This window comes from Amblyraja radiata, chromosome 14, assembly GCF_010909765.2.
Source record: "Amblyraja radiata isolate CabotCenter1 chromosome 14, sAmbRad1.1.pri, whole genome shotgun sequence".
In the NCBI taxonomy this organism is placed as follows: domain Eukaryota; kingdom Metazoa; phylum Chordata; class Chondrichthyes; order Rajiformes; family Rajidae; genus Amblyraja; species Amblyraja radiata.
This window is the reverse complement of record NC_045969.1, coordinates 24,457,736-24,484,211: the sequence shown is the minus strand read 5'-3', so window position 1 is coordinate 24,484,211 and position 26,476 is coordinate 24,457,736. Positions and strand designations below refer to the sequence as shown.

At 40.8% G+C, this 26,476-nt stretch overlaps 2 protein-coding genes across 4 annotated transcripts in view; one reads left to right on the top strand and one right to left on the bottom strand.

Moving 5' to 3' along the window:
* Positions 1-26,476, top strand: part of phf11 (PHD finger protein 11) — a 40,226-nt gene that overhangs the window by 1,175 nt on the left and 12,575 nt on the right. For all 3 annotated transcript variants that reach the window (XR_004413998.1, XM_033032812.1, XM_033032813.1), the window contains exons 2-10: positions 6,267-6,371; positions 8,458-8,591; positions 12,936-12,994; positions 15,277-15,383; positions 16,031-16,068; positions 19,369-19,448; positions 20,918-20,970; positions 21,234-21,288; positions 23,572-23,693. Coding sequence is in view for 2 of the 3 variants with exons in the window: in XM_033032812.1 (XP_032888703.1) it covers positions 6,267-6,371; positions 8,458-8,591; positions 12,936-12,994; positions 15,277-15,383; positions 16,031-16,068; positions 19,369-19,448; positions 20,918-20,970; positions 21,234-21,288; positions 23,572-23,693 (753 nt within the window). In the remaining variant the exon portion in view is untranslated. The remainder of the gene's footprint in view (positions 1-6,266; positions 6,372-8,457; positions 8,592-12,935; positions 12,995-15,276; positions 15,384-16,030; positions 16,069-19,368; positions 19,449-20,917; positions 20,971-21,233; positions 21,289-23,571; positions 23,694-26,476) is intronic.
* The window catches only part of rcbtb1 (RCC1 and BTB domain containing protein 1), a 51,024-nt gene continuing 47,736 nt past the window's right edge, over positions 23,189-26,476 (bottom strand). Inside the window, exon 13 of the mRNA XM_033032811.1 lies at positions 23,189-23,744. The gene's annotated coding sequence lies outside the window, so the exon portion shown is untranslated. The remainder of the gene's footprint in view (positions 23,745-26,476) is intronic.

Below are 26,476 nucleotides of genomic sequence, written 5' to 3'. Positions count from 1 at the left end.
TTTCAACTCTGTAGAAGATGATATTTGTAAGAGGTCCCGACCCGAAACATCGCGAGTCCATTCCCTGTACCGATGTTGCCTAAAACCCCGAGTTCCTTCAGTGTTTTGTGTTTTGTTCATGGTGTATGTAAGATCGGATCACAAATGTTTATGTAATACAGCACGGAAACAGACCCTCCGACACCTAGTCCATGCCGACCAAGATGCCCATCCAAGCTCGTCCCATTCGCCGTGTTTGACCTATATCCCCGGAAAACTTTCCTCCCCATGCATCTGTCCAAATAACTTTTAAATGTTCTTATTTGCTTTGCCTCGCCCTCTTCTGGCAGCTTTGGTAATAACCTCGCTGGCCTGGATAGAGTGAATGTGGAGCGGATGTTTCCATTAGCGGGGCTGCCAACAATGGGTGAGAGTTGAGAGTGAGAAATTGCGAGGGAGAGCAGCGACCAAGCCCGAGGGAGCGTAGCGACCAGAGGGAGAGGGCGTGGGTAGGGAGCTTTTGCATTTTCAGCTTGAAATTGTGCATACTGTGTACTGTAGGTGTAGACTGTAGTGAGTCTTTTAACTTACACTTGAATGCAACATTTATGCTTTAAATTGAATTAGGTATAAATAAGGTTAGGCTAAATTACATTCCTAATTACATTCCACAGTAGAGCCAGGCTCTGATCAACAGGTGCAACCTGTGTAGATTTGAAAGTAGTAGAAAGCTGACATCCAACTTCATAGCGCACTGAAGGTGGCAGCACAAGTAGATAAGGTGGTAACGAAGGCGTATGGTATACTTGCATTCATTGCCAGGGGCATTGAGGATAATGGTCAGGAAGTCATGATGCAGCTCTACATGACTTTGGTCAGACTGCATTTGGAGTATTCCATGCAGTTCTGGTCGCCCCTTTACAGAAAAGAGGCGTGGGTGCAGAGGAGCTATGCCAGAATGCTGCCTGGATGAGAGGGTTTGAGCTACACTTACAGCATACTCAAATTATCAACACTTACAGCGTACTCAAATTTTTCATTGTATTCACGGTTGTTGGCTATCACTAGCCTCTCCTCCTCTGGAAGTTAAAACAGAATTAAATGTAAAATGAACAAACTCAGACTGCAAACAACTGGCATGAAGAGATCGTACAATTACAAGGAATTTGGCCTACTACCATTAGAAGCCACGTTGTTTCCAAAAGTGTATTTCTAACACACTCGAGTCACATGTAGAGTTAGACAGTACAACTGCGTTTGAGATGACTGTCAATTAGCCATCTACCCAAACTCCAGCTTTCTTCCTGTATACCCATCGTAAAGGGATATAAAGCGATTTGTTTATTTTTCTTGCTTCCAATTGCCCCCCCCCCCCCCCCCCCCCCCCCCAACACACAATCAGTTTGAAGAAGGGTCCCAACCCAAAACGTCACATATCCATTTTCTCCAGAGATGCTGTCTGACCCGCTGTTACTCCAGCATTTTGTGTCTATTTTTGGAATAAACCAGCATCTGCAGTTCCTTTGTACATACTTGATCGGGTAGATGTTGTCCAGAATATGGGGACAGGGCTGGAAAATAAGGGACCAGTCATTAGAGATATGCCTTCGGCCCACCAAGTCCACACCGACCAGCAATCTACCATACACCAGTTTTATCCTACACACCAGGGACAATTTACAGAAGAATTAACCTACCGACCTGCACTTCTTTCGGATGTGGGAGAAACTGGAATATCCGGAGAAAACCCATGTGGTCATAGGGAGAATGTATAAATTCTGTACAGACAGCACTCGTAGTCAGGATCAAATCTGTGGTGCTGTAAGGCAGCAACTCTACCGCTGCGCCACCGTGCCATCCCATTAAATTATTTTTACTGTAATATATTTATTATGGTGTCACGTCAATAAAGATGAACACATGATTCTGATTTCTGCCCTTAGTTGGATAACACACATCTCCAGTCATTGTGTTTTACATCTATATGGCTGGCCTCCAACCTCTTCAGGCTGAAGGTCTCAACCCAAAATATCACCATCTCCAGAGATGCTGCCCGTCCCGCTGAGTTATTCCAGCTTTTTGTGTCTATCTTCAGTTTAAACCAGCATCTGCAGTTCCTTCCTACACTCTTTGTTAAGCGAAACAGGTCCTATTCTCATAATATTATTCACCTCAACTAAGTATTTTCTTCAACTGTTGTTGCAAAGAATACAATCCCAGTTATCAAATCTTTCTTCAAGGTGAAAAAAAAATTCCAGCCCTGCCAACATCTTCACAAATGGCCCTTGGATCCTCTCCAGTCTCCAGAGCAATTGCACCCTTTCTACAATGTGTCATAGTCTTACAGAATGGAAACGGGCCCTTTCATCCCAACTTGTCCATGCAGATCAAGATGCCCCATCTAAACTAGTCCCATTTATCCGCATTTGGCCCATATCCCTTTAAACCTTTCCTGTCCATGTACCTGTCCAAATGTCTCATAAATGCTGTAATTTTTTTCTGCCTACTTCCCCTGGCAGCTCGTTCCACACACCCACCATCCTCTGAGTGAAAATGTTGTCCCTCAGGTTCCTATTAATTCGTTCCTCTCTCACTTTAAACCAATACCCTCTAGTTCTTGAATCACATATCCCGGGATAAAGACTATGCATTCACCTTATATATTCCACTCGTAGTTTTTACTCACCTCTAAAACAATTTTTGCTTTATTTTAATTTTCCAGCACCTGCAGATTTTGGTTCCATGAATGTCAAATGGAATCATTAGTACTGCAGTTACATAGCCATTTTAAATAGTGTGCGATGAGTGTGCAATAAATTGCTCATTCTTTATGGGAAACCCGCCGACAGAAAACTATTCTCATTGGTGAGGATGGAGGAGATCTGGAAGCATTTGGCTAATTGAATTTTTCGTGACTGTCTTCATTTTAAATCTTTATTTATTTAATTTTTTTGAGCGTGAGAAATTCTGTGGTCAGCGTGAGAATTGTGTGAAATGTGTGATTCTCATGCTCAATGCGTGAAATTTGGCATCCCTGCCACTAGTGAAAGAGTCTAGTACCGGAGGCTATAGCCCCAGAATAAATGGACGTACCGTTTAGAAACACATTTTTTTAGTCGGAGGGTGTTCAATCTGTAGAATTCATTGCCACATCTGTTGAATTCATTGCTGTGGAGGCCAAGTCAATGAATATTTTTACGGTGGAGATTGACAGATTTTTGATTAGTAAGCGGGGAGGGGGGGGGGGGGGTATGGGGGCAAGGCAGAAGAATGGGGTTGAGAGGGAAAGATAGATCAGCCATGATTTAATACTGGAGTAGACATGATGGGCCAAATGGCCTTATTCTACTCCTTGAACATGAATTGGCCGCCGCATAATTCCAATGTGGGATTCCTCCTGCTGTCAGCCTGAGTTGGGTGGATACTTTGTGAATCTCAGATTTTGCCTGTGATGCCCAAGGCAATTTTCATCGTTGGGTGGAGCATTAGTACAAATTTTCTCGATTGAGGTGGGGTTAGTGCGGAAGAGGAACACCTGTATAGGTAAGCTTTAAAGAAACACAAAGTACTGGAGGAATTCAGCAGCCAGGCAGCATCTCTGTAAGACATGGACAGGCAATGTTTTGGGTCAGAATTTTTCACACTTCAGGTGAATTAAATGTTGATGGGACTAACTTTGCTTCCAAGCACCTCTCCCCACCCCTTTCCTTACATTATCAAACCCCATCCCACATTTCCTAAAGGTGTCCATGTTAGATTAGATTAGATTAGATTCCTTTATTTGTCATTCAGATCTTTCGGTCTGAGCGAAATTTCGTTGCCTGCAGTCATACATATAATAATAAATAACAAAACGCACAATAAACACAAATTAACAGCCACCACAGTGAGTTCACCAGGCACCTCCTCACTGTGATGGAGGCAAAAGTCTTAAAGTCACTGCCTCTTCCCTCCTTATTCTCCCTCTGAGCTGAGGCGATCCAGATCCAGGCCTCCGATGTTGTTACCCCACCGGGCGATGGTAAGTCAGTCCCGCGGCTCAACCGAGCTCCGCGAACGGGCCTGTTCAAGCTCCGCAGCCCGGGGTGGTCGAAGCTGCTGAAGTTGCCGCCCTCCAGTCTAGCCGACGCAGCTGTTACCGCGGGAGCTCCGTAAAAACAGATCGCCAACCTGTGACCTGCGAGCTCCCGACGGTGTCGTCCACTGGCCCGCGACCGAGCCCCGGATTCAGGTCGCCGCCGCCGGAACGCCGCCTCAGCCCCGAATATGTATTGTATTTACCTTTCTTGTACATCAGTGGAGCTGCATACTAAATCTCGTTGCACTGACGTGCAATGACAATAAAAGATATTATTATTATTTATAAACTAAAATTTACCTAAAACCAGACAAAAAAAACAACAAAAAAAGTAAAGACAGACGGACTGCAGGCGAGCCGCAGCTGTTCAACAGCGCCGCCACGTCCGGACCATGTTGGTCCTTTTTGAGACACATCAAATGGATGATGGTGGTTGTGGTCTGGTCCACATTGTGTATGCTATTGATGGATTATTCTTGCTTCAGGTACACCATTGCCATTCTGTTCACCTCACTGGCCTGTCAGCCTTCTGCTACTTTCAAATCTACACTCCCCATTCCATACTCGAGTACCCAAATTTTCATTCATGAGTTTGCAATGCTTCCCAAGTGCTAATGTTTGCTCCCAGATTCATAAAGAGAATATGCAAATTCCACACAAGTCAGGAGCAAACTCAGGGGCTTTGGGGAGCCACATCACCATGCCACACACCTACTAAATTCCCACTGATTGAGTAGTGGCATATTATCTTTACCGTTATTTATCCATTCACTCCTTTTACATTACTTCTGTTGTGTGCTCTACCTCTGGAAGAACATGTCTTATGTAGATACCAAACCCTTTATTGGAACCTGACAAGAACCAAAGTATCTTCAGTGCGGCTGACTCTTTCAATTACCACATATCTTCTGTAATGAGCTAAATTGTCTTCAATAATGTGGTTTTTTGATAGTTTTAATCTCTGTCATGTTGGTTTTCATACAATCATCAAATCATCATTTTTAGTCGAAAATTAAAGGCAAAACGTAGACTTTGCTTCAAGAGACTTTATTTCATGATATCATGGAGAGATGGCGACAGTTATCTGCCCACCAGTTCTCTGCCTTTTCAGCAGAATTGGCCGACAGTTAAACAATGCAGTAAACAACTTTTTTGTTAGATACAAATATACGAAAATATAATTCGTTCTTGGCTATATGTTTTCTTGTTATTACTATCTACTACATGGGTATTAATTATTTCATTAGTCATAAATATACTTTTTGTTTATGTTAATCTTATTCAACAATGGATGGTTAATACACGTCAAACATAATAGGACATCTTGACATTATTCTATCTCATCTTTCAAGCAGACCGTGCCACTGCCCTCTACCCGAGCCAATCATTAGCCCCCATTGTCTGCAACATTTCTGCACTACTAGCGGCAGGGGGTGCGGGTGGTCTACCCAACTATTGCTGTTATGTTTTGTTCACCAACGCCACGCATTCCCAGACAATAAACTCATTCTAGATAACGTGTTTTAAACCTGTTTTGCTCTGCAGCTGGTCAACAAGAGATGCCAAATAAATGCCACATTCGCACACCCTTTCGTTACCCTATTTAATTCCAACCATAATTAATAATCTGGAGATTTTAATTTTTCTTCTACAAGAATCATGGAATTGTTATGGCACAGTAAGTACTTTGGCCCTGTGAGTCTGTCAGATGTGGAAGAAGAATCAATCCCATTCTTCATCTCATTCCTCAGGGGGTTTACGGATTTTTACAATCAGTAAAGCGGAAGGGATTGTTGGATTCTGGGACTGTTTCAGGCAGATGGTCAGAGGGAGCAGGAAGTCCCTGAAGCAGCGGTGAAGGAAATTATGTGAGTGTGTCGCAATCTTTTTAATAAGATTCACTTGGAGGAAGATGGATTCCTTGGACTTTATTAGTAATCCACACTAGTTTAAGATGTATAGGACCTGAGATGTCAGGGTCTGAGACTAACAATAGCACGCCATTTAACATTTTCTAGATGCATAAGAACTGCCATAAATGCCCAGCGACCTCCCTATACCAACACATCATGTTACTGGAGAACTGAGCAACAATTTTGGACCATGGCCTTCTGTTTTGACCTGAAAATTACCCTCCATGTACAAACATTCAGGCATCCCTGACTTGCAATACCCAAGATACACTTATAATCGTTGTGTTCCTTTTCAGCTTTTCTCTTCAAATCTTGTCAATCAAAACTCTCAAGATTTTGATGATTTTGGTGGATTTCTTCTCAGAGATATAAAACAGGAAATTAGAAGAGGAAGCAAGTTGGTAAGATTTCAGTAAATTCAGTAAATTATACATAGACTGATCAATGTAACTAATACCTAGAAACTCAAAAGATGTCAGTGCACATGTGTTATATTTCAAGGCAAGATTTACTGTAATATCTATAATCTCATTCAAACCTGAAAATAATTACTATGAGTAAAGAAGACCTTTATATTAATGGGAATACAAACATTTACAAAATTGCACGATCTCTTCCTTCATTACACATCTTTAAAAGGTTACCAGTGAAAAGGATAAACTCTGGTTGGTTTAGTTTATTGTCATGTGTACCGAGGTATAGCAAAAAGCTTTTGTTGCGTGCTAATCAGTCAGCAGAAAGGCAATACATGAATACAATCCAGCCATCTACAATGTACAGAGACATGATAAACGGAATAACGTTTGGTGCAAGGTAAAGTCCAATTAAAGTTAGTGCGAAGTTCTCCAATTAGATACATAGTAGCTCAGGACCACGCTCTAGTTGGAACCTTTCTCTTTAGGAATCGTATAAATAAAGTCAGCCTGTGGCTGTGGGGAAATTGAAACATTGAGAAGCCAGATTGTTATTGAAGCAGTGGTGTAGAAGCAGTGATGCTGGCCAGTTTGAGGTTTAGTGTAAAGGTTCAAGTGAATTTTGAGAATTTCTCACATTTTGTGCTCTTTGTTTTTTATATATTAATGGTATTACCTAACTGTGTCAGTTAGCAATTCATTACCATTTCACATTTTCTGAAGGGAAAGAAAACCTGATAATTACACCTTCATTTTAGAAGGTGATCAACACATTGTTGTCCATTCTCAGTTTTTGATTCAATCTGTGACTGTTGCTCTTATCACTCTTTCAAGGTTAGTTTAGTTTAGAGATACAGCATGGAAACAGGCCCCTCAGCCCACCGAGCCTGCGATGACCATTGATCTCCCATTCATATTATTTCTATGTAATTCCACTTTCTCATTCATTCCGTACACATTGGAGGCATTTTGCAGAGGTAATTAAACCTACGAACCTGCATGTATTTGAGTCGTGGGAGCACTGGAAAAGAATGGGAGCCAACAATCAAAGATCCCGGAAAGAAAGGAAAAGAATAGCACTCCAGCTAAACTCCAATTTCCCGGCACCCTTGGGACTTCAAACTAGCAGATTTTGTAGATTATTGCATGTTACTAGTATTACGGCAATGTAAATTGATTTTATTTTTCCCAAAACGTTACACAGTATCACATTAAATTTCCCTGTGAAGCTGGTGAGTTTGCAGGGAGCGAGAAATTGAGCTTCAGTTAGTTTAAAGGGAGTGTGGGAAAGAGAGCGCAGTAAGGTTCAGCTTGTAGAGCTGAAACATGCAATCACTCCAGAACCCAAGGATGTGAATCTGTGCATAGTAGGTCTCTAAATAATGAGGGCTTAGTCTGCTAATGAATTAACTAGTTGCCCAACCATTAGGTTTTCCAAAAAAAAGGATGCCATTGGAGTTTTATTACATTTTGCACCTTAACATATCCAAAGTACTTTATCTGGCTACAATTTGTATTTTTTAATTTAATTTAGTTTAAAGATACAGTGTGGAAACAAGTCCTTCGGCCCACCGAGTCCACGCCGACCAGTGATCCCCACACACTAATACCATCAAGCTCAAGTTACATTTATCCTACACATACTAGGGATAACTTATAATTTTACCAAGTTAATTACCTGCAGACCTGTACGTCTTTTTTTGGGAGTTTGGCAGGGAACTGGAGCTCCTGGAGAAAACCCACGCAGGTCACGGGGAGAACGTACTATATCTATACAGACAGCACTCGTAATCAGGATCAAACCCGGGTCTCTGGCGTTGAAAGGCAGCAACTCTACCACTGCGCCACTGTGCCGCCATTTTTGCCGACATCATTAATGCAGACTCGTATCAAGTTTACACACTCTTTGAGGAACTTACTGTTCAGATTCCATATTACTCCTGTTTACTATTTTGTTGTGTTTCATTGGTTGCTTGGCTCTTTGCTCATATGTAAACAAAATCTTGTTCTTTCTTGCTCTTTGATAATTACTCGTCAAACCCCAGTTTCCAATTAATCTCTGTTCTTGTTTCAGAATTGCTCGTTTTGTAGAAAGAAAGGTGCAACTGTTGGATGCGAAGTGAAAACCTGCAAAAAGTCCTTTCACTATCCATGTGCCAATGATGCCGAAGCAAAAATAATTGAAAATGACGCCGAGGGCATTTATAGGTTGCTATTTTATTTTGAAAAATCTGATCATGTATAGGACCAGATATTAGTTTATAGTCGATCCTGGAACTAGTGTGGTTACAAGCTGTTAAATAGCAGCCACATAGACAATTTATTTTCTAAATTTCTATACCATCATTGTTCAGTTATTTTACTCAATGACATATTGAGATTGCTAATTTTGCTTCAATACCCAGTACACATAAACATATTACAAAAATGGTAACAAATTATCTCCTAATCATGCGAATCTCTGCCCAGAATTTCTTTAATAGAACGTTTGGAATGGAATGAGGCTGACATTCTGCTGCATTTAAGGTTCGGATTCTATTCCTGTGTCAGATGCCAGCTTCAGTCTGGTGTTGGATCCAAAGCCCTATACATTTCATAGAAACATAGAAACATAGAAATTAGGTGCAGGAGTAGGCCATTCGGCCCTTCGAGCCTGCACCGCCATTCAATATGATCATGGCTGATCATCCAACTCAGTATCCCGTACCTGCCTTCTCTCCATACCCTCTGATCCCCTTAGCCACAAGGGCCACATCTAACTCCCTCTTAAATATAGCCAATGAACTGGCCTCGACTACCCTCTGTGGCAGGGAGTTCCAGAGATTCACCACTCTCTGTGTGAAAAAAGTTCTTCTCATCTCGGTTTTAAAGGATTTCCCCCTTATCCTTAAGCTGTGACCCCTTGTCCTGGACTTCCCCAACATCGGGAGCAATCTTCCTGCATCTAGCCTGTCCAACCCCTTAAGAATTTTGTAAGTTTCTATAAGATCCCCTCTCAATCTCCTAAATTCTAGAGAGTATAAACCAAGTCTATCCAGTCTTTCTTCATAAGACAGTCCTGACATCCCAGGAATCAGTCTGGTGAACCTTCTCTGCACTCCCTCTATGGCAATAATGTCCTTCCTCAGATTTGGAGACCAAAACTGTACGCAATACTCCAGGTGTGGTCTCACCAAGACCCTGTACAACTGCAGTAGAACCTCCCTGCTCCTATACTCAAATCCTTTTGCTATGAAAGCTAACATACCATTCGCTTTCTTCACTGCCTGCTGCACCTGCATGCCCACTTTCAATGACTGGTGTACCATGACACCCAGGTCTCGCTGCATCTCCCCTTTTCCTAGTCGGCCACCATTTAGATAATAGTCTGCTTTCCTGTTTTTTCAATGGGGAATAAGAACTTTATTTCATTTTTGTTGGATGTTTCAATTGTTTACGTGCTTTTCAGCATTTTTATCTGATTTTACTGCCTTTTATTTTGTTAATTTGATAATCATTTACTTAAATACTGCCTCCCTAGACTATGAATGACCTTGCTATTCTTCACTTTGTATCTTCCTCTTTGCATTATCTATGGTATTTGAGTTTGACCTAATTATATTTATGTATGTACTTGATCTAATTAGTTAGCATGCAAAACCAAGGTTTTCACCATGACAATAATAAACCAAAACCTAAGCCTGGTTGAGGGAGCTGTTGTCTCCTGCTTCACGAGCCAAGGTGTGAATGTGCCCCCTTAGTGGCCCAATCACCCACAGGCTTGATTTTTGATTAGATTATTCATACAAGAAGAAGTGATTGATAGCTTTGTTTTTAAAATATAAATGTAGTATAAAAGTTTGGAAACTTTCTATGCAGATAACAGTTGCAGACTGGAATGCAAGTTGCCATTATTTTGGTTTTCATTCTATCTCATTTACACTCGCTCTCCCTGTTTCTCTTCCCCTCCCCCACAACCATCATTTCTTTTTTCCAGTTCTCTTTCTCTGCACCTCCCTCTTACATACAAACACTCAATGCCTTTTATAGAGTCATGGAGTGATGCAGTGTGGAAACGGGCCCTTCGGCCCAACTTGCCCACATAGGTCAACATGTCCCAGCTACACTAGTCCTGCTTTAACCCCTTAAATTCTAATCATATCACTGCCTCAAACCTATCCTAACTATCTTTCTCCTGTGGTACTACCACTCCACTGGCTGAGTCTTCCCTGATAATTACCATTAAAATCCTATAATTCACCCTCCAAATCCCCAGCCCAAAGCAAACACCAATGGCCTCACAAACTGCTACTGCAGCATTACAAATGTGGCAGTCTTGTAGGAGGAAGGTTGACTAATGCTGCAACATGATACAGATCAGGTGGAAAGTTTGTGGAGTGTTGGTAAATGGAATTTAATCCTGACAATATGAGGATGTATTTTGGGAATCCCTCATAGTAGAACATATAGAGTAAATGCAGGGCAATAAGGAATGGTGGAGAACGGAGGGAGCTTGGAGTTCAAGTCCACATTTCCCTGAAAGCTGTAACACAAGATAGGATGGTGAAGAAGGTCTGCATGCTTCCCGTAATAGGTTGGGGCATAAAATAGAAAAGTTGGGAAGTTGCAACTTGACAAAACAGTGGTTCGACTGCACTTGGATCACTATGATAGCCATACTACGGGATGATGTGGATGTGCTAGAAAGAGTGCAGAAGAGATTCACCAAAATGTTATTTGGATTTGAGGACTTTAGTTGTGGAGAAAGATTGGATTGACTGGATTTGTTTTCTCTGGAGTGAGGATTGATCTGCTAGATATACATAAGTTTATGAGAGGCGTAAATAGGGTAAATAGTCAAATCCCTGCCACCCCTCCCCTTCTCCCCCAAGGTAGAGGTAACCAAAAAAGGGCATGGGTTTTAAAAGGGATTTGAGGGGAAGTATTTTTACATAGTGAATGGTTGATTTGGAACTCGCTGCCAGAGGAGGTGATGGAATCAAATACAATCACCACATTTAAGACTATGAGATAGTACTTGAACAGGCAAGGTATAGGAAGGCTTAATGCAGGCAAATGGGATTACTCCAGATGGGCAAAATGATTGGTATGGACATGGTGGGCCAAAGGGCCTGTACTGACTGTGCTGTACTACTCCATGGCAACAGGGCACTAGCACTATAGGTTAATTTCTCCAAGTCATACCTCTTTCAAGGCCAGTTTCCCTTTACAAATGCAGGATTGGCAAATTTAACATAATGATCCTGGTATTTTGAAAACTTTATTGGTGAATTAACTAGTCACAACTGTTAAATATTTGTCTGAACTGAAATCCCTTTGTTTACCCAAGGCAATGCCATTTTGTCTGCTCTCCTAATACTGCACATTTGTTAGACTGCCTGCAGTACCAGAGTAATACAAGTTCAGGTGATGCGGGGAACCATTTTAAGGTTGAAGGGTTAGTTTTAACCTTCTGTCAACTGTTGTAGTTTTTGCTTAATTATGGTTGCAGCAGCCAAGGGCCTGGTGTCAAGTGTCCCTCACCATTTAGACCCAAGATGTAGATGGGAAGGTTTATTTGTCCAGTTATATTCAGCATTCTCCCATAAGATTGAAACTAATATTGGTAATTATTAACGTTCTTAATTTAAAAAAAAATGTATCATAGCTTTTCATGTGGCAACTCCTTAAAAGAAGAACTATCCTGAGATTGTATGAATACTCAGACATTTAAATTTTACCTGACCCAAGTTCTAGGCTGTGGTAATCAATCTCTCTTTCCCACCAATTTGTATAGCGTTGCATCACCATTATCCTGGTAAAACCTCAGCAAATGCCATTATTTCCCATTGGGACGACAGATGGCACAATGGGCTAAGTGTTCGGCTGGCAACCGGAAGGTAGCTGGTTCGAATCCCGCTTGGAGTGCATACTGTCGTTGTGTCCTTGGGCAAGACACTTTGCCCACCTTTGCCTGTGTGTGTCCTTGGGCAAGACACTTCACCTTCACCCACCTTTGCCTGTGTGTGTGGATGTAATTATGTGAAGCACTTTGGGGTCAATGCAAGTTGACTAAAAATGTGCTATATAAATAAAGAAATTTAATTTTAATTTAATTGCAGAATTCCACAATATGAAACTCTGCTGTGCAAAGACTTTATTATCTTTCCATTCTGTGCCAGCCACGACCAGGAAAATCAGATGATCAGATAAATCAGCATTACGCAATCGCCTTTCCTTTTCTGACTTAATCTTTTCTCTAATTCTCTTTTGTAAAGCTTAAAGATCTGGCTTGGAATGCTGTCCCTTCTCCTGTGCTGTAAAGATTTGCTTCAACTAATGACGTACCTCACAAACAACTTGTCTGAATTTGGGACAAGCCAAGGGTTCATATTGATCCAGTACATTGGTCATGTGTCCTAAGCCCATGCTGATAAAGTTCTTTGCTAACCATGTGTGAAAAAATTTGAGAGATAATATTCGGTCATTCTGTAATCCTGTGATCTGATTACTTTCTTGTTTACTTTCACTATGATTCATGTTGCACATTCATTGTCTTTGTTTTTCCTTTAGAGTTTATTGCAAATTACATAAAATAGATGGAAACCCAACTCCAAGTAAAACAGCCTCCAGTAAGTTGACGTGTTAAATATTTGCTTTATTTTTCAGTCACTGTGAAGATGGTAGATTGCAATAGGATGAAGGCAACCTTGTGTCAGGAGATAAAAATAAAATATGCTGAAAGCAGATAGACACAAAGTGCTGGAGTAACTCAGCGGGTCAGGCACCACAGTCACCCCGATATATAAAGCTGGTGTTTCTGGCACTAACTGTTTTTAATTCACATGGCCAATATTTGCCGTTTTAATTTCTAATTTCTCCCATATAGACATGCTTCACCAATGTAGTTGGTTCAGTGTACAGTAAAATTCTGATAATCCAGCTCATTTAAAATGGTGCTGTATTTTCTGGATTATTGGATGTTACTCCTATGAATACATCAATATACTTTGATTCTTTTTTTCCCCAACATCACATAGTAATTTAATAAATTTAGTTTAAAGGGAGTGTGCTCAGGTGAATTCTAAAGGTGCGCAGGAATGGGGCCCTGGTAAGTTTAAAGTGTGTGCAGGAATTAGCCCTGGTTTGCCAGGTGCTGAAACATCAGGATTACCAAGCAATGGGATAACTGAATGTTGGATTATTTACTTAAGTGGTTTTCATTCCTATTCCATGCCACCTTATCTAGCTTTGAAAAGGATAACACGAATTAAACTTCTTTTCAGCTGATTGTAATGTGACATTAAGCTGAGGAATTAGTCCTTTTGCATGTCCTCCTTCATCTCCCTCGGGTAGCAACCATAGTAGTCTACTGTGTAGGAAGGAACTGCAGATGCTGGTTTACAACAAGAAGATAGACATAAAATGCTGGAGTAACTCAGTGGGACAGGCAGCATCACTGGATAGAAGGAATGGGTGACGTTTTAGATCGATTCCCGAATCTACAGACTGTGTAGTGCCTCGTGAAAGATCTGAACAGAACCCTTTGTTAGCATGGAATTTGTAACAACAAACTCAACTGACCCACCCTGCTGCTTCTCTACCATCACTTGTTCTGATTCTACAACCTTCAATTCTTTGCCCCATTATTTAATTATCCAACTTCCTTTCAAACATTCCAGTGTCATTTGGCTCAATTACTCCAGGTGATTGCACATTTTGCATTCCTGCCACTCAGATGAAAGGATTTTTTTATACTGGATTTATTTCTCACTGTCCTGGATTTTGAACACCCACAAAGGTGAAGTCCTCTCCATATTGATTACCTCACAATTTTGGAAACCTTTAACAGGTCACCTTTAATAGTTCCTTCACTCTCGGAGGGGAAATAAAAGGCCTAGCCTGTTGGGTGCCTCCTGGTGGTTGTACCCTTTCGTATTTGGTATTACTTTGGCAGATCTTCCTTGTCTTCTTTAGCACCCTTACACTCATTTTACAGAAAAACGACTGGAAATTCAGACCTCGTCTGATCAAGTTTGTCGAAATTCAATATGATTTTGCTGTTCCATCTGCTTAAACATGAACCCCAATGCTTCATGTGCACATTTTGTGGCTTAACATTTTTTTCTCCTTTCAATGCTTTATACAATCTGTACTCCTTGACCTCATTGCACCTTTATTCCAATTGTTTTTAAACCTGATATATCTTCTGGCCTAAAACAGCCATCCAAAGAGTACTTCTACTGAGCCAAGGCTCTTTGTTTATGGGTCCAGTCTAGTTTAGTTTAGAAATACAGCATGGAAACCAGCCCTTCAGCCCACTGAGTCCACGCCGACCAATGACCACCCGTACACTAGTTCTATCCTAGACACTAGGGACTATTTACAGAAGATAATTAACCTACAAACCTGCACATCACAAAGCAAATTACTTGGAGTTCAGATCATCAACACATACAGTGGAGATGGTGTGGTTGCCATATTTTCTCCAGAAAGCAGAGGAAGCAAGGTAGCTCATTCTGGAAAGCATGGAGAATAATATGCAGGTATCAAAATAGCTGGTGGTAGGAATGTGAATGGTTAAATAATCACCTGAATGCATTCCTATCTTGTGGTAGGAAGGAAAGTAAGGTGGGAGGAAAGCAGAACATCTGGAGAAAACCCACATGGTCAAAGAGAGAACATACAAATTCCAAGCAGACAGCACCCATAGTCAGTGTCGAACCCGGGTCTCTGGCACTGTAAGCTGCAAATCTACTGCTGCGCCACTGTTCTTGGGACAAAGTTTGAAACATTTTAGTTCAAGCTTACATTTGGCAGATTTATATTGAATGGATAATTTGGTTTAATACAGTCAATCTGAATTATCAGGCATAGACTGAAATATGACTTTGTAACAAATTATCTCTCATAGAAGGCAATATTGCTGGCAGTCATACTGATAATGGCATCATGAAAACAACTAAGGATAATGCTCTTCATGAAGCCTTACATCTCACAAACGTTCAACCTAAGACGTCAGTAAGTTGGCACAGTAATTATGTCCTTCTGGTATTTGCCCTGTGTGATCTATAGCTTATTTGGCATGATAATTAGAAATGTGTGAGTCCATTTTGAATCAAAAACAGATACAACTATATTGTTCCACAAAATTAATGGAGTACAGCTAGTCTGGGCTGAGAATAGTTAAATCAGGATCCAAACCAAAGTTTGAAACATGATGGATATTGTGACCATCTTGGTTCACAGAGAACTACAGCGGAGATCCATCTTGCATCACCAGGAACAATGAAATTTATTGTTGCCATCCATTGTAGTGTCACATGGACCTTGTGTGCACCTACAGGAACATTGCCCAGGTTGTTCACTTGGGCAATGACTATCGCATGAAACATCTACGCAGATCATGGGTTTGGATTAGAAAGGAGAGTGTGTCCTGATTCCCAATGATTTCCACTTTGTACCTTCCTTCAACCTGATATTGTACAAGGAATGTGAATATTATAAAGCTGACAGATTCTCGGAGTATTGTTTCCTCTGATCTATTGTCAGACGGGTGGGAATAATTAACTTTCCATGCAATTAGATATAGAAAGTAATTAATGGATGTTCCTTTCATAATCGACATTTTCATTGCAATTTTATTTTTTGCATTTTATTTCTTTAAGGGCAATATTATGAAGAGCAGTGCCACCACAAGAAAGAGGTAAGTGATTTTCTGGCACAAGAAATTGTCATTTAAGAAAAATCTTCAGGAAAGTCAGCTTGGTCTAGTTGGTTGTCTGTGGCTCCTTTGTTTTCTAGTGTATTGAGCAGATTAAGTCACTGCAGAGTTGAAGGACACCTTTATGGGTTTAGATGGACAATTAAACCAGGAATATTCAGTGGTTCAGGAGGACGCATAATTTTCTCTCTGTCACTCCACTCGGGGAAGATGATACTTTTTATGTTAGTGAACATTCTCCATAAAGCAAATCACCTGGTTGTTCAGATGATCAATACATACGGCGGAGATTATGTGGTTGCCATATTTTCTCCTGAAAGCAGAGGAAGCAAGGTAGCTCATTCAGGAAAGTATATAGAATAATATGCAGGTATCAAAATAGCTGGTGGGAAGGAAGGAATGTGAATGGTTAAATATCACCTGAATGCATTCCTACCATGACCAGTCAGCCACGCTAATTAAATCAATAAACCACCGTGGGGAAAGTGCCTGCAGCTTCTCCTGATTCATTAAAAAACTATCTGTAAATGATTCCTCTTTCTGTCCTGGCTTTGTTATTTAAAACATCAGTGGCATCCATAGATGTGGTGCAGACCCTTGTTGAAGCCTCTAGTATTGGCCTCTGCCTCAGATGACATTAAAGGGCCTTTCCCACTTGGTGATTTTTTCGGCGACTACCGGTGACATCATTGACCGAAAAAGTCGCGGCGTGATGACGTATTGACGCATGGTGTTTCCTCAAGTGTCGCAACTGGATTTTGAAATGTTGAAGATCTTTTGGCGACCCTGATATGACGCTGGCCGTCGCCGAAAAAATCGCCAAGTGGGACAGGCCCTTAAGGCTGCTGCATTCTTTGCGAACTACAATATGCTGCAGTAGAGGCACCAAATGACCCAGTCAGGCACCTTTTAGAGCATCCCGTACAGATGGCCAGATCAGCTAGGCAGAACAAGAGCAAATGGAATTTAATTTAGAAAAGGAATGCAGTGGATGATGTGTAAAAAGCAAGGGAAGGACAATAAATGGGAAGCTATTGAGTGCTATGAAGGAAAAAGGGAAGTTGGAGACTACTGTGCCCTCCATAATGTTTGGGGCAAAGGCCCGTTATTTATTTATTGGCCTCTGTACTCCACAATTTAAGATTTGTATTAGAAAAAAAATCACATGTGGTTAAAGTGCACATTGTCAGATTTTAATAAAGGCCATTTTTATACATTTTGCTTTCACCATGTAGAAATTACAGCAGTGTTAAACATATTCCCCCATTTCTGGTCACCATAATGTTTTGGACACAGCAATGTCATATAAATGAAAGTAGTTATGTTTAGTGTTTTGTTGCATATCCGTTGCATGCAATAGTCATTGATTGAAGTCTGCGATTTATGGACCTCACCAGTGGCTGGGTGTCTTCTCTGGTGATGCTCTGCCAGACGTATATTGCAGCCATCTTTAGCTTATGCTTGTTTTGGGGACTAGTCCCCTTCAGTTTTCTCTTCAGCATATAAAAGGCATGCTCAATTGGGTTCACATTGGGTGATTGACTTGACCACTCAAGAATTTACCATTTTTTTTTAGCTTTGAAAAACACCTTTGTTGCTTTAGCAGTATGTTTGGGATCATTGTCTTGCTGTAGAATGAACCGCTGGCCAATGAGTTTTGAGGCATTTGTTTGAACTTGAGCAGATAGGATGTGTCTATACACTTCAGAATTCATTATGCTACTACCATCAGCAGTTGTATCATCAATGAAGATAAGTGAGCCAGTACCTTCAAGCGCCCAACATGCCCAGGCCATAATACCCCCACCACCGTGTTTCACAGATGAGGAGGTATGCTTTGGATCTTGGGCAGTTCCTTCTCTCCTCCATACTTTGCTCTTGCCATCACTCTGATATAAATTAATCTTCATCCCATCTGTCCACAAGACCTTTTTCCAGAACTGTGGCTGCTCTTTTAAGCACTTCTTGGCAAACTGTAACCCGGCCATCCTATTTTTGTGGCTGACCAGTGGTTTGCATCTTGCAGTGTAACCTCTGTATTTCTGTTCATGAAGTCTTCTGCGGACAGTGGTCATTGACAAATCCACACCTGAAGACTGTTTCTGATCTGTCGGACAGGTGTTTGGGGATTATTCTTTATTATAGTGAGAATTCTTCCGTCATCAGCTGTGGAGGTCTTCCATGGCCTGCCAGTCCCTTTGCGGTTAGTAAGCTCAGCATTGCTCTCTTGCCTTTTATGTTTTTCCAAACAGTTGATTTTGGTAAGAGTAAGGTTTGGCTGATGTCTCTAACAGTTTTATTCTTGTTTCTCAGTCAAATAATGGCTTCTTTGACTTTCATTGGCACAACTTTGGTCCTCATGTTGATAAGCAGCACTAAAAGTTTCCAAAGTTGATGAAAAGACTAGAGGAAAGACTAGGTGCTGAGAGCTCTTCTATACTTGCATGAAGGAGGCAATTAAACTCATCTGAGCCATTACAAACACCTGTGAAGCCATGTGTCCCAACATTATGGTGCTTTGAAATGGGGGGGACTGTGGACAAACACAGCTGTAATTTCTACATCATGAAATCAAAATGTATAAAAATACCGTTTAATAAAATCTGACAATGTGCACTTTAACCACATGTGATTTTTTTAATATTACAAATCTCAAATTGTGGAGTACAGAGGCAAATAAATAAATTATGGGTCTTTGTCCCAAACATTATGGAGGACACTGTATATCTTCAGATTCTTGGTGCCAGGATTGTTTAGTAAGTTGGTTGAAAAGGCATAGGAATGCTTTCCTGATTCACTAGCTGGTGAAAGCTAGCAAAGCCTTTACTGGAGCCGCACCATGAGTGTTCACAGGGTTGGAGACTCTCAGGGTCATTGTCAGCTGACTGTATACCATCCTGCTGTCTCTTCTAGTTTTTTTTGTCCTGCTGAATGGAAAGGACGTTTCTGTGAACACAACTGCATTAGGTTGATGCCCGACTGGTTTGTCGGTTCCCAGATGCTGGTGAAGAGGACTATGCCTGGGCTGGGTGTGCCTGTGCTGTCTGGTGTTTGGGTTTATCTACCTTTGCTACAGCATATTCACAGATGAAATGGACATCTTTGCCTTCTCAGCGGCATCAATCTTGACCTTGTGGGATGGTGTTTATTTCCATTGATTTTAGTGAAAAGAAATGTAAGCCAGGCTTCCAATTCATTATCAGACAGAATCGGTCTGCCCTGGAAAATAGGTCGTTGTTGTATCACTGCACCAACAATTAAACATGGTTTCTTTTTTTTAAGGATAATCAGTTCTGACACAGATGAAAGCGATGACTTGCCAATATTTACTGGCACCCATGTACAAGTCAGTGTCAAATCGAGTGAGTAAAAGTGCATTTGTTTTTTTGGCTGACATATTACTTGTGCAAGGCATCGTTGTTTTGGCTAAGCATGTGGGGTTCTTGCTGAATAGTGGAACTGAAGTAAAAGATCAGCCATGGTCTTACTGACTGGTGTAGCAGAATCAAAGTCTACTGCTTTTTGCTGTGATTATGTTGTTTGAATCGCAAAATGTAGTTCTAAATAGGAGTGGAGCATATGTTCTATCAGTTTCTTGAAGATAAGATCATATAATGCATATTATATCTCTTGCACGTATGTTGTTTGTCTACTGCAACTGGTTAGTTAATTGAACAAGACATAAGGTTGGTCCATATCTATCCAGTTGATTCAACCTGGGACTCGGGTGACCTTTTCCAAATCTCACAACAATGGCAGTTCCTCGGAGGAGAAACTTTTGCCCCATATCCACTGTAGTTTTTAATAATAGCTTATTCATTCTTTCTTGATCACCTTGTAGCAAAGGTGTCCTGCAGATATATTGTATAAAATGGTAATGTATCTTACTCATGGTTCCCTTGTATTGCAGAATCTGGATTCATAAATCATGATGGTTTTGTTTTTTATGTTTTCATTCCTCTCCATTTTTATGCTGTAGTTACGATATGTGTTCGTTCAGAGCAATTATGAATATTCACTTGGTTGAAATGCATTTGGTACTGTACATTGGTATTGTTGCTGAAATGCAGCCAGTTCCCAAAGGGTTAAAACCATACAAGAACATATAAGGGGTGGTATGAAAGAAACTTGCTCGTTATGGAGATAATCAGATTGTTTGGTTTGTGTACTTCTGTCTTTTGTGCCTGCCTTCATAAACTTTTCTTACTCTAAAATGTACAACTGAATTGGCTCTGCACAGTAAAAAAAATATAGAACTTTTCTCAATATTGGGGCCTTTATTTTCAGTCAATTGGTTTAAATTCAGGATTCAGTTCTCTGACACATTATCTCTTAGATATTGAACGAAGCACCCAGGTACCAGGTGATGTGAGATATTTCATGGCACTAATTAACAAAGATAAGTGGGCATTTTACATTCCAATCTGCCTTTGATTCTTAATCAAAGGCATTGCATCAGTTTAATTTACATGGAAGATGAAATATCATTTAGGTTTCCTATATGTATTTTTTGCTGCTTGACTGCTCTCTTGGATGTTAAATGCAGTTAATTGCTGCTACCACTAGTCTCTGTAAAAAACCCACACAAACAAATCTGACTATTGCACATACATTTCACTCTATGTTACAAAAAATGTTACAGGAACATCGTTTCCTAATGAATTCTTTATTATCATAACCCTAATTCAAGTTAATTGTTTTATTTGTTTGATGAATAATGAAATGGCCAATCCAGTGGAAAATAGGCAGAAGCTGTTGAACAAAGTTGTTTTGACACGATTAAATTAATCAATCATTAAAACGGCTGTTATTTGCATATCTTTACTTTAAGAAAATGGATCGAAACAAACAAGGCTTGAAAATGATGGTGGAAAGCAAGTTGAGGTTGGTAGCATAATCATGCCTTACTTCAAATAATTTTAGGCAGTTCCATTTTTAAATTGACTTTGCTTAATTTTTAAATTGACTGCTCCTTTTATTGTTTTGTAATATAAATTGCAAAAGTTTGAATTTAGAAATTTGACATTGATAAAAAGTTCATGAATAGTAACAGAAAAATAATTAAGTAATATCTCTTGGGGATTACTGTGACTAGTTAGTTGTGATATCAGTTTCCACAGCACCTTATTGTATCTTGGGTATTTCAGACACCATGTAACTTCAGCAGTGCTCGCGCAGTAAGGATGAACAAGTCTTTAGATGGTATGTATAACACAAGATGTTAATGATGCACTTAAAGCTTTTATTACATTAGCTGAATAAAATCCAAAGACAAGTATTGCTTAAGTAATAAAACACTTACTGGATCATGGTGCTGATAAATTTAGTTGATCAAGGGAAGCAGTCCGTATACTTTCACCAGCAGTGTTGATCGTTTAGTGAAATCTTTGATTGTACCCACCATTGTGTAGAATTGCTGACTAATAGATAACTTTGTTCATTTGTATCTACAAATTGGGGGAACAGACCCAACGGGTCTGCACTTGGTCTAGTATCTATTAAAAGTGTGTGTGTGTGTGTGTGTCATTTTGCATGTGAAACGTATCTCCTGGAAAACCAGACGCAAAAACGTGGAGATTTTTACAGTTATGGTAGGGATTTAACTTATGATTTCATGAATCCACTCCTCTCTAAATTCAGTCGTTTATTTCCCCAGATTTTGAATAAAATTGTTCACAAAACATCAAAAAAAAATAAAATCAAACTGCTGCATGAGTCACAGTGCCACCTCAGATGGCCAATCACAATGGATTTCATGTACATATATGACATCACAATGGGACAGGAACCTTCACATGGTCCCACTAAAATCAAACTGCTGCATGTCACAGTGCCATCTCACGCCACCGCTGCCCAGCAGCTGACGTTACAATAACAGAGAAATGTTTACATCTTCTGGTAGAAAATTTCCTTATGATTTCAAAAATCGAATCCTCTATACATTTGGTCGATTATTTCCCGAGATATTTACTAAAATTTATAACCAAACTGACATTTAAAAAAAATATTAAGGTTGCCCAGCTGCTGACCTCACAATGCCTTTGCACCTGACCCAACTATTTCCTGGCCCTACCCCCCCAGCCTGCCTGGTGGCCCCGCACAGCCCCGCCTGCTGACCTCACAATGCCTTTGCACCTGGCCCAACTGTTTCCTGGCCCCACCCAGCCCTGCCCTGCCCCCCCCCCCCCAGCCTGCCAGGTTGTTGATTCCATTGTGTTTCATTGAATTGAATTATTTCTCACTTAACATCACTAATTCTTAACATTAACTTTTAATTTCAAAGACAGATTTAAAAAAATAAATTTGCTGTCTTCATTGACACTGCTGACAGCTTTCGTGCATGAGACGCGGATGCTTCATTTCCAGAACATTCTGAATGCGTGACGCACGGTTGCATTTCGCTCTCTCTGTGTCTCCCCCTCTCTCTCCCCATCTCTCTCTCTCTCTCTCCTCCTCTCTCCCCCTCTCTCTCTCCCCCCCCCCTCTCTTTCCCCCCTACCTCTCTCTCTCCCCCAGAACCAGGGGCCACAGTTTAAGAATTAGGGGTAGGGCGTTTAGAACTGAGATGAGGAAAATCTTTTTCACCCAGAGAGTTGTGAATCTGTGGAATTCTCTATCTCAGAAGGCAGTGGAGGCCAATTCTCTGGATGCTTTCAAGAGAAAGTTAGATAAAGCTCTTAAAGATAGCGGAGTCAAGGGATATGGGGAGAAGGCAGGAACGGGGTACTGATTGTGGATGATCAGCCATGATCACAGTGAATGGCGGTGCTGACTTCTGCAACTGTTGTCTATCAAACACCACACACACAGTAACGGAGGTCAGGATCGAACCTGGATCTCTGGCGCTGTGAGGCACCAGCTGCGCTACTGCGTCAACATTTTTTTCCTACTTATGCAACAACAATCTTACTACCTGTTGTACAGCATATTTTAGGTGCTTTAAAGGGCAGGATATTTTTTCAATTATATACTTCCATGGTTAATGTAAGCAGGAATTTCTGTGCATAACAGCTCCACAAATAGTAATCTATTAATAACTGGATTCCCCCCCCCCCAATGTTTTTCATGGTTCAGAACAGTTAAACTCTGCTTCTCTTTCAAATAGTTGTATGGGATTTATTACGTAAACCTGAAAAACTGGATTAGAACCATTTCAACCAAAGGGAGCACAATCAGCAGTGCCACATTACCCCATTACCAGTCTAACAATGTAATCACATTATAGGACTCAGCCTTGAACTCTCAATCTTCTGAGTTACAGGCAAGAGTACTACCGTAGAGCCAATACTGTCAGTCTGATTATTAAGATTAAAACTACCCTGATTTGAAATATTTAGAGTTTCCACATTCAAGTCATTCGTCTAAGAATAAATGATAAATGATTTTTGCTTTGACAAATCCTCCATGACATCCTTGAGTTTGATTCTACAGAGTATCTTGTTCATATGCTCCTCGCCTTTAATCCTTCTCTTCTCTGTGGAACAGATTGGTCATTATCCATGCTCGGTGGAGATAGTCCGGGAGGCATTCAAGAAGCCCAATTGAGAGAGGTGCATCAGAGTATCACTGAGGAGGGATCTCATTCTGTGTCGAAAGGTTGCCTTCAGGTATCAATGAACTGAGCAAGGACTGGCAAATCTAGCAATGATGGCAGTGATCTACAAAGTGGATAATCAGATATAAATAAATAATGATACTGTGAGACAGAACATTTCACTTGCCATCAATATATGTTAAACTATTTAATATTGAATGTTTTTTTACAAATTGAACGAGGGTTACACATTAATCCATAGAATACTGCAGCACCGTAATTTCTGCATTTGATAATTAATTTGTCTGTGACCTGAGATCTTCAGACTCTAATGGGGTAAAGTCACACCTTTCTGATAGCTATGCAGTTGCCACTCATGGGTGTGATGTCCCTCTTCTTAAAAACACTGCACCTACAGACAAAAATCACTAACATTCTGAGTGACTTTTTACCATAACTGGTTTGTACACTCACCTCACACAGTCACTATCATCACAAGCAGCTTTAAAAAAAAAAATTTCCAGACTTAATTTGAGACTAAATTGTGTTAACATCAAATGTAAGATATAATCAGAATTTAAACGTCAAACATTATTTGAAGTAGAAATGTATTTATTGCTCATGGTAAGTATGTATATTTGGTGACATTTTTGACCAACTCCCCCTTTGATAACTTGGCTCTTTTGACCTCATAGGGGTTGAATATCTCTAGTGCCATGCGACATGTAGCCATAAATCTCTATGTACATTGAGCATGAGTGAGGTTCAATTTCCACCCAATTGCTACGGACTAATGTGGAGAATCTTACTATTTTTACTGTCTCCCCCTCAGGTTGGTTGTCTGGATTTGTTGCTTGAATGGGTGATATGGTGTGATACCTTAGACCTTTTGGGCTCAAATGGGCCTTTCCACTTTCCCATGTTCTGGGCACCTGCCCTATAATGAGTGTGACTCCCCTCAAAGTTATGGCAATTAGAATTGACAGAATTCTTTTTAAAGACTTGTTTCATGAACCCAGGCAATACTCCGCTGATTTGCCTCATCTTGAATTCAAAAAGATACCTGGCCTGCAATCTGATTCCATCAATTGTGGCGTTCATTGGTCGGTAATTTATGTTTATTGCTTGGAGTATTAACACAACTTTATTTGAGAAATTATCTTATTTTATGTCATTTTGTATTGAGTACCAAATTGTTTCAATTTAATTCTCAGTATCTGGTTCTGGGTGGTCAACCAGGGTTAGGAGGAAAAATACATCCATTTGCATTTATCCATAAATGCCTTGATTAGCAGGTTAAAAATAATCCACATCTGGACTGAAAAGCTGCTGTTAGTGTAGACCATTTGCCTCCTCCATCAGCCTCAGCATGAGTAGTTTGTACCCATTGGTTCCACTGTGAAACTCGCCGACTATGGGAATCCTGATGATTATGAATCCAGCTCACCCAATAACGTTTGCTGTGTCCCCTTTCAACTCACCGCATTCACTGTTAAACCTATTACAGTGCATTCAGAAAGTATTCAGACCCCTTCACTTTTTCCACATACTGTTACGTTACAGCCTTATTTTAAAATTGATTAAATTCTCTTATTTTTAATCATCAATCTACACACAATACCCCAGAATGAAGAAGCGAAAACAGGTGTTTAGAAATTTTTGCAAAGTAATTAAAAATAAGTAACTGAAATATCACATTTACATAAGTATTCAGACCTTTTGCTCTGACACTCAAAATTGAGCTTAGGTTCATCCTGTTTCCATTGATTATCCTTGAGATGTTTCTACAACTTGATTGGAGTCCACCAGTGGTTAATTAAATTGATTGTACATGATTTGGAAAGGCACACACCTGTCTATATACGGTCCCACAGTTGACAGTGCATGTCAGATCAAAAATCAAGCCATGAAGATGAAGGAATTGTCCGTAGACCTCCGAGGCAGGATTGTGTCGAGACACAGATCTGGGGAAGGTATAAAACAATTTCTGCAGCATTGTAGGTCCCGAAGAGCACAGTGGCCTCCGTCATTCTTAAATGGAAGAACTTTGGAACCACCAGGACTCTTCATACAGCTGGCCGCCCGGCCAAACTGAGCCATCGAGAGAGAAGGGCCTTGGTCAGGGAGGTGACCAAGAACCACATGATCACTCTGACAGAGCTCCAGCGTTCCTCTGTGGAGATGAGAGAACCTTCCAGAAGGACAACTCTATCTGCAGCACTCCACCAATCAGGCCTTTATTGTAGTGGCCAGATGGAAGCCACTCCTCAGTAAAAAACACATGACAGCCCGCTTGGAGTTTGCCAAAAGGCACCTAAAGGATACACAAAAATGCTGGAGAAATTCAGCGGGTGCAGCAGCATCTATGGAGCGAAGGAAATAAGCAGACCATGAGGAAACAAGATTCTCTGGTCTGATGAAGCCAAGATTGAACTCTTTGGCCTGAATGCCAAGCGTCACGTCTGGAGGAAACCAGGCACCGCTCATCACGGTGAAGCGTGGTGGTGGTGGTGGTGGCAGCATCATGCTGTGGGGATGTTTTTCAGTGGCAGTAACTGGGAGACTAGTCAGGATCGAGGGAAAGATGAACGGAGCAAAGTACATAGAGATCCTTGATGAAAACCCGCTCCAGAGCGTTCTGGACCTCAGACTGGGACGGAGGTTCACCTTCCAACAGGACAAGGACCCTAAGCACACAGCTAAGACAACGCAGGAGTGACAAGTCTGTGAATGGCCTTGAGTGGCCCAGCCAGAGCCTGGACTTGAACCCGATCGAACATCTCTGGAGGGACCTGAAAATAGCTGTGCATCGAAGCTCCCATTACAACCTGACAAAGCTTGAGAGGATCTGCAGAG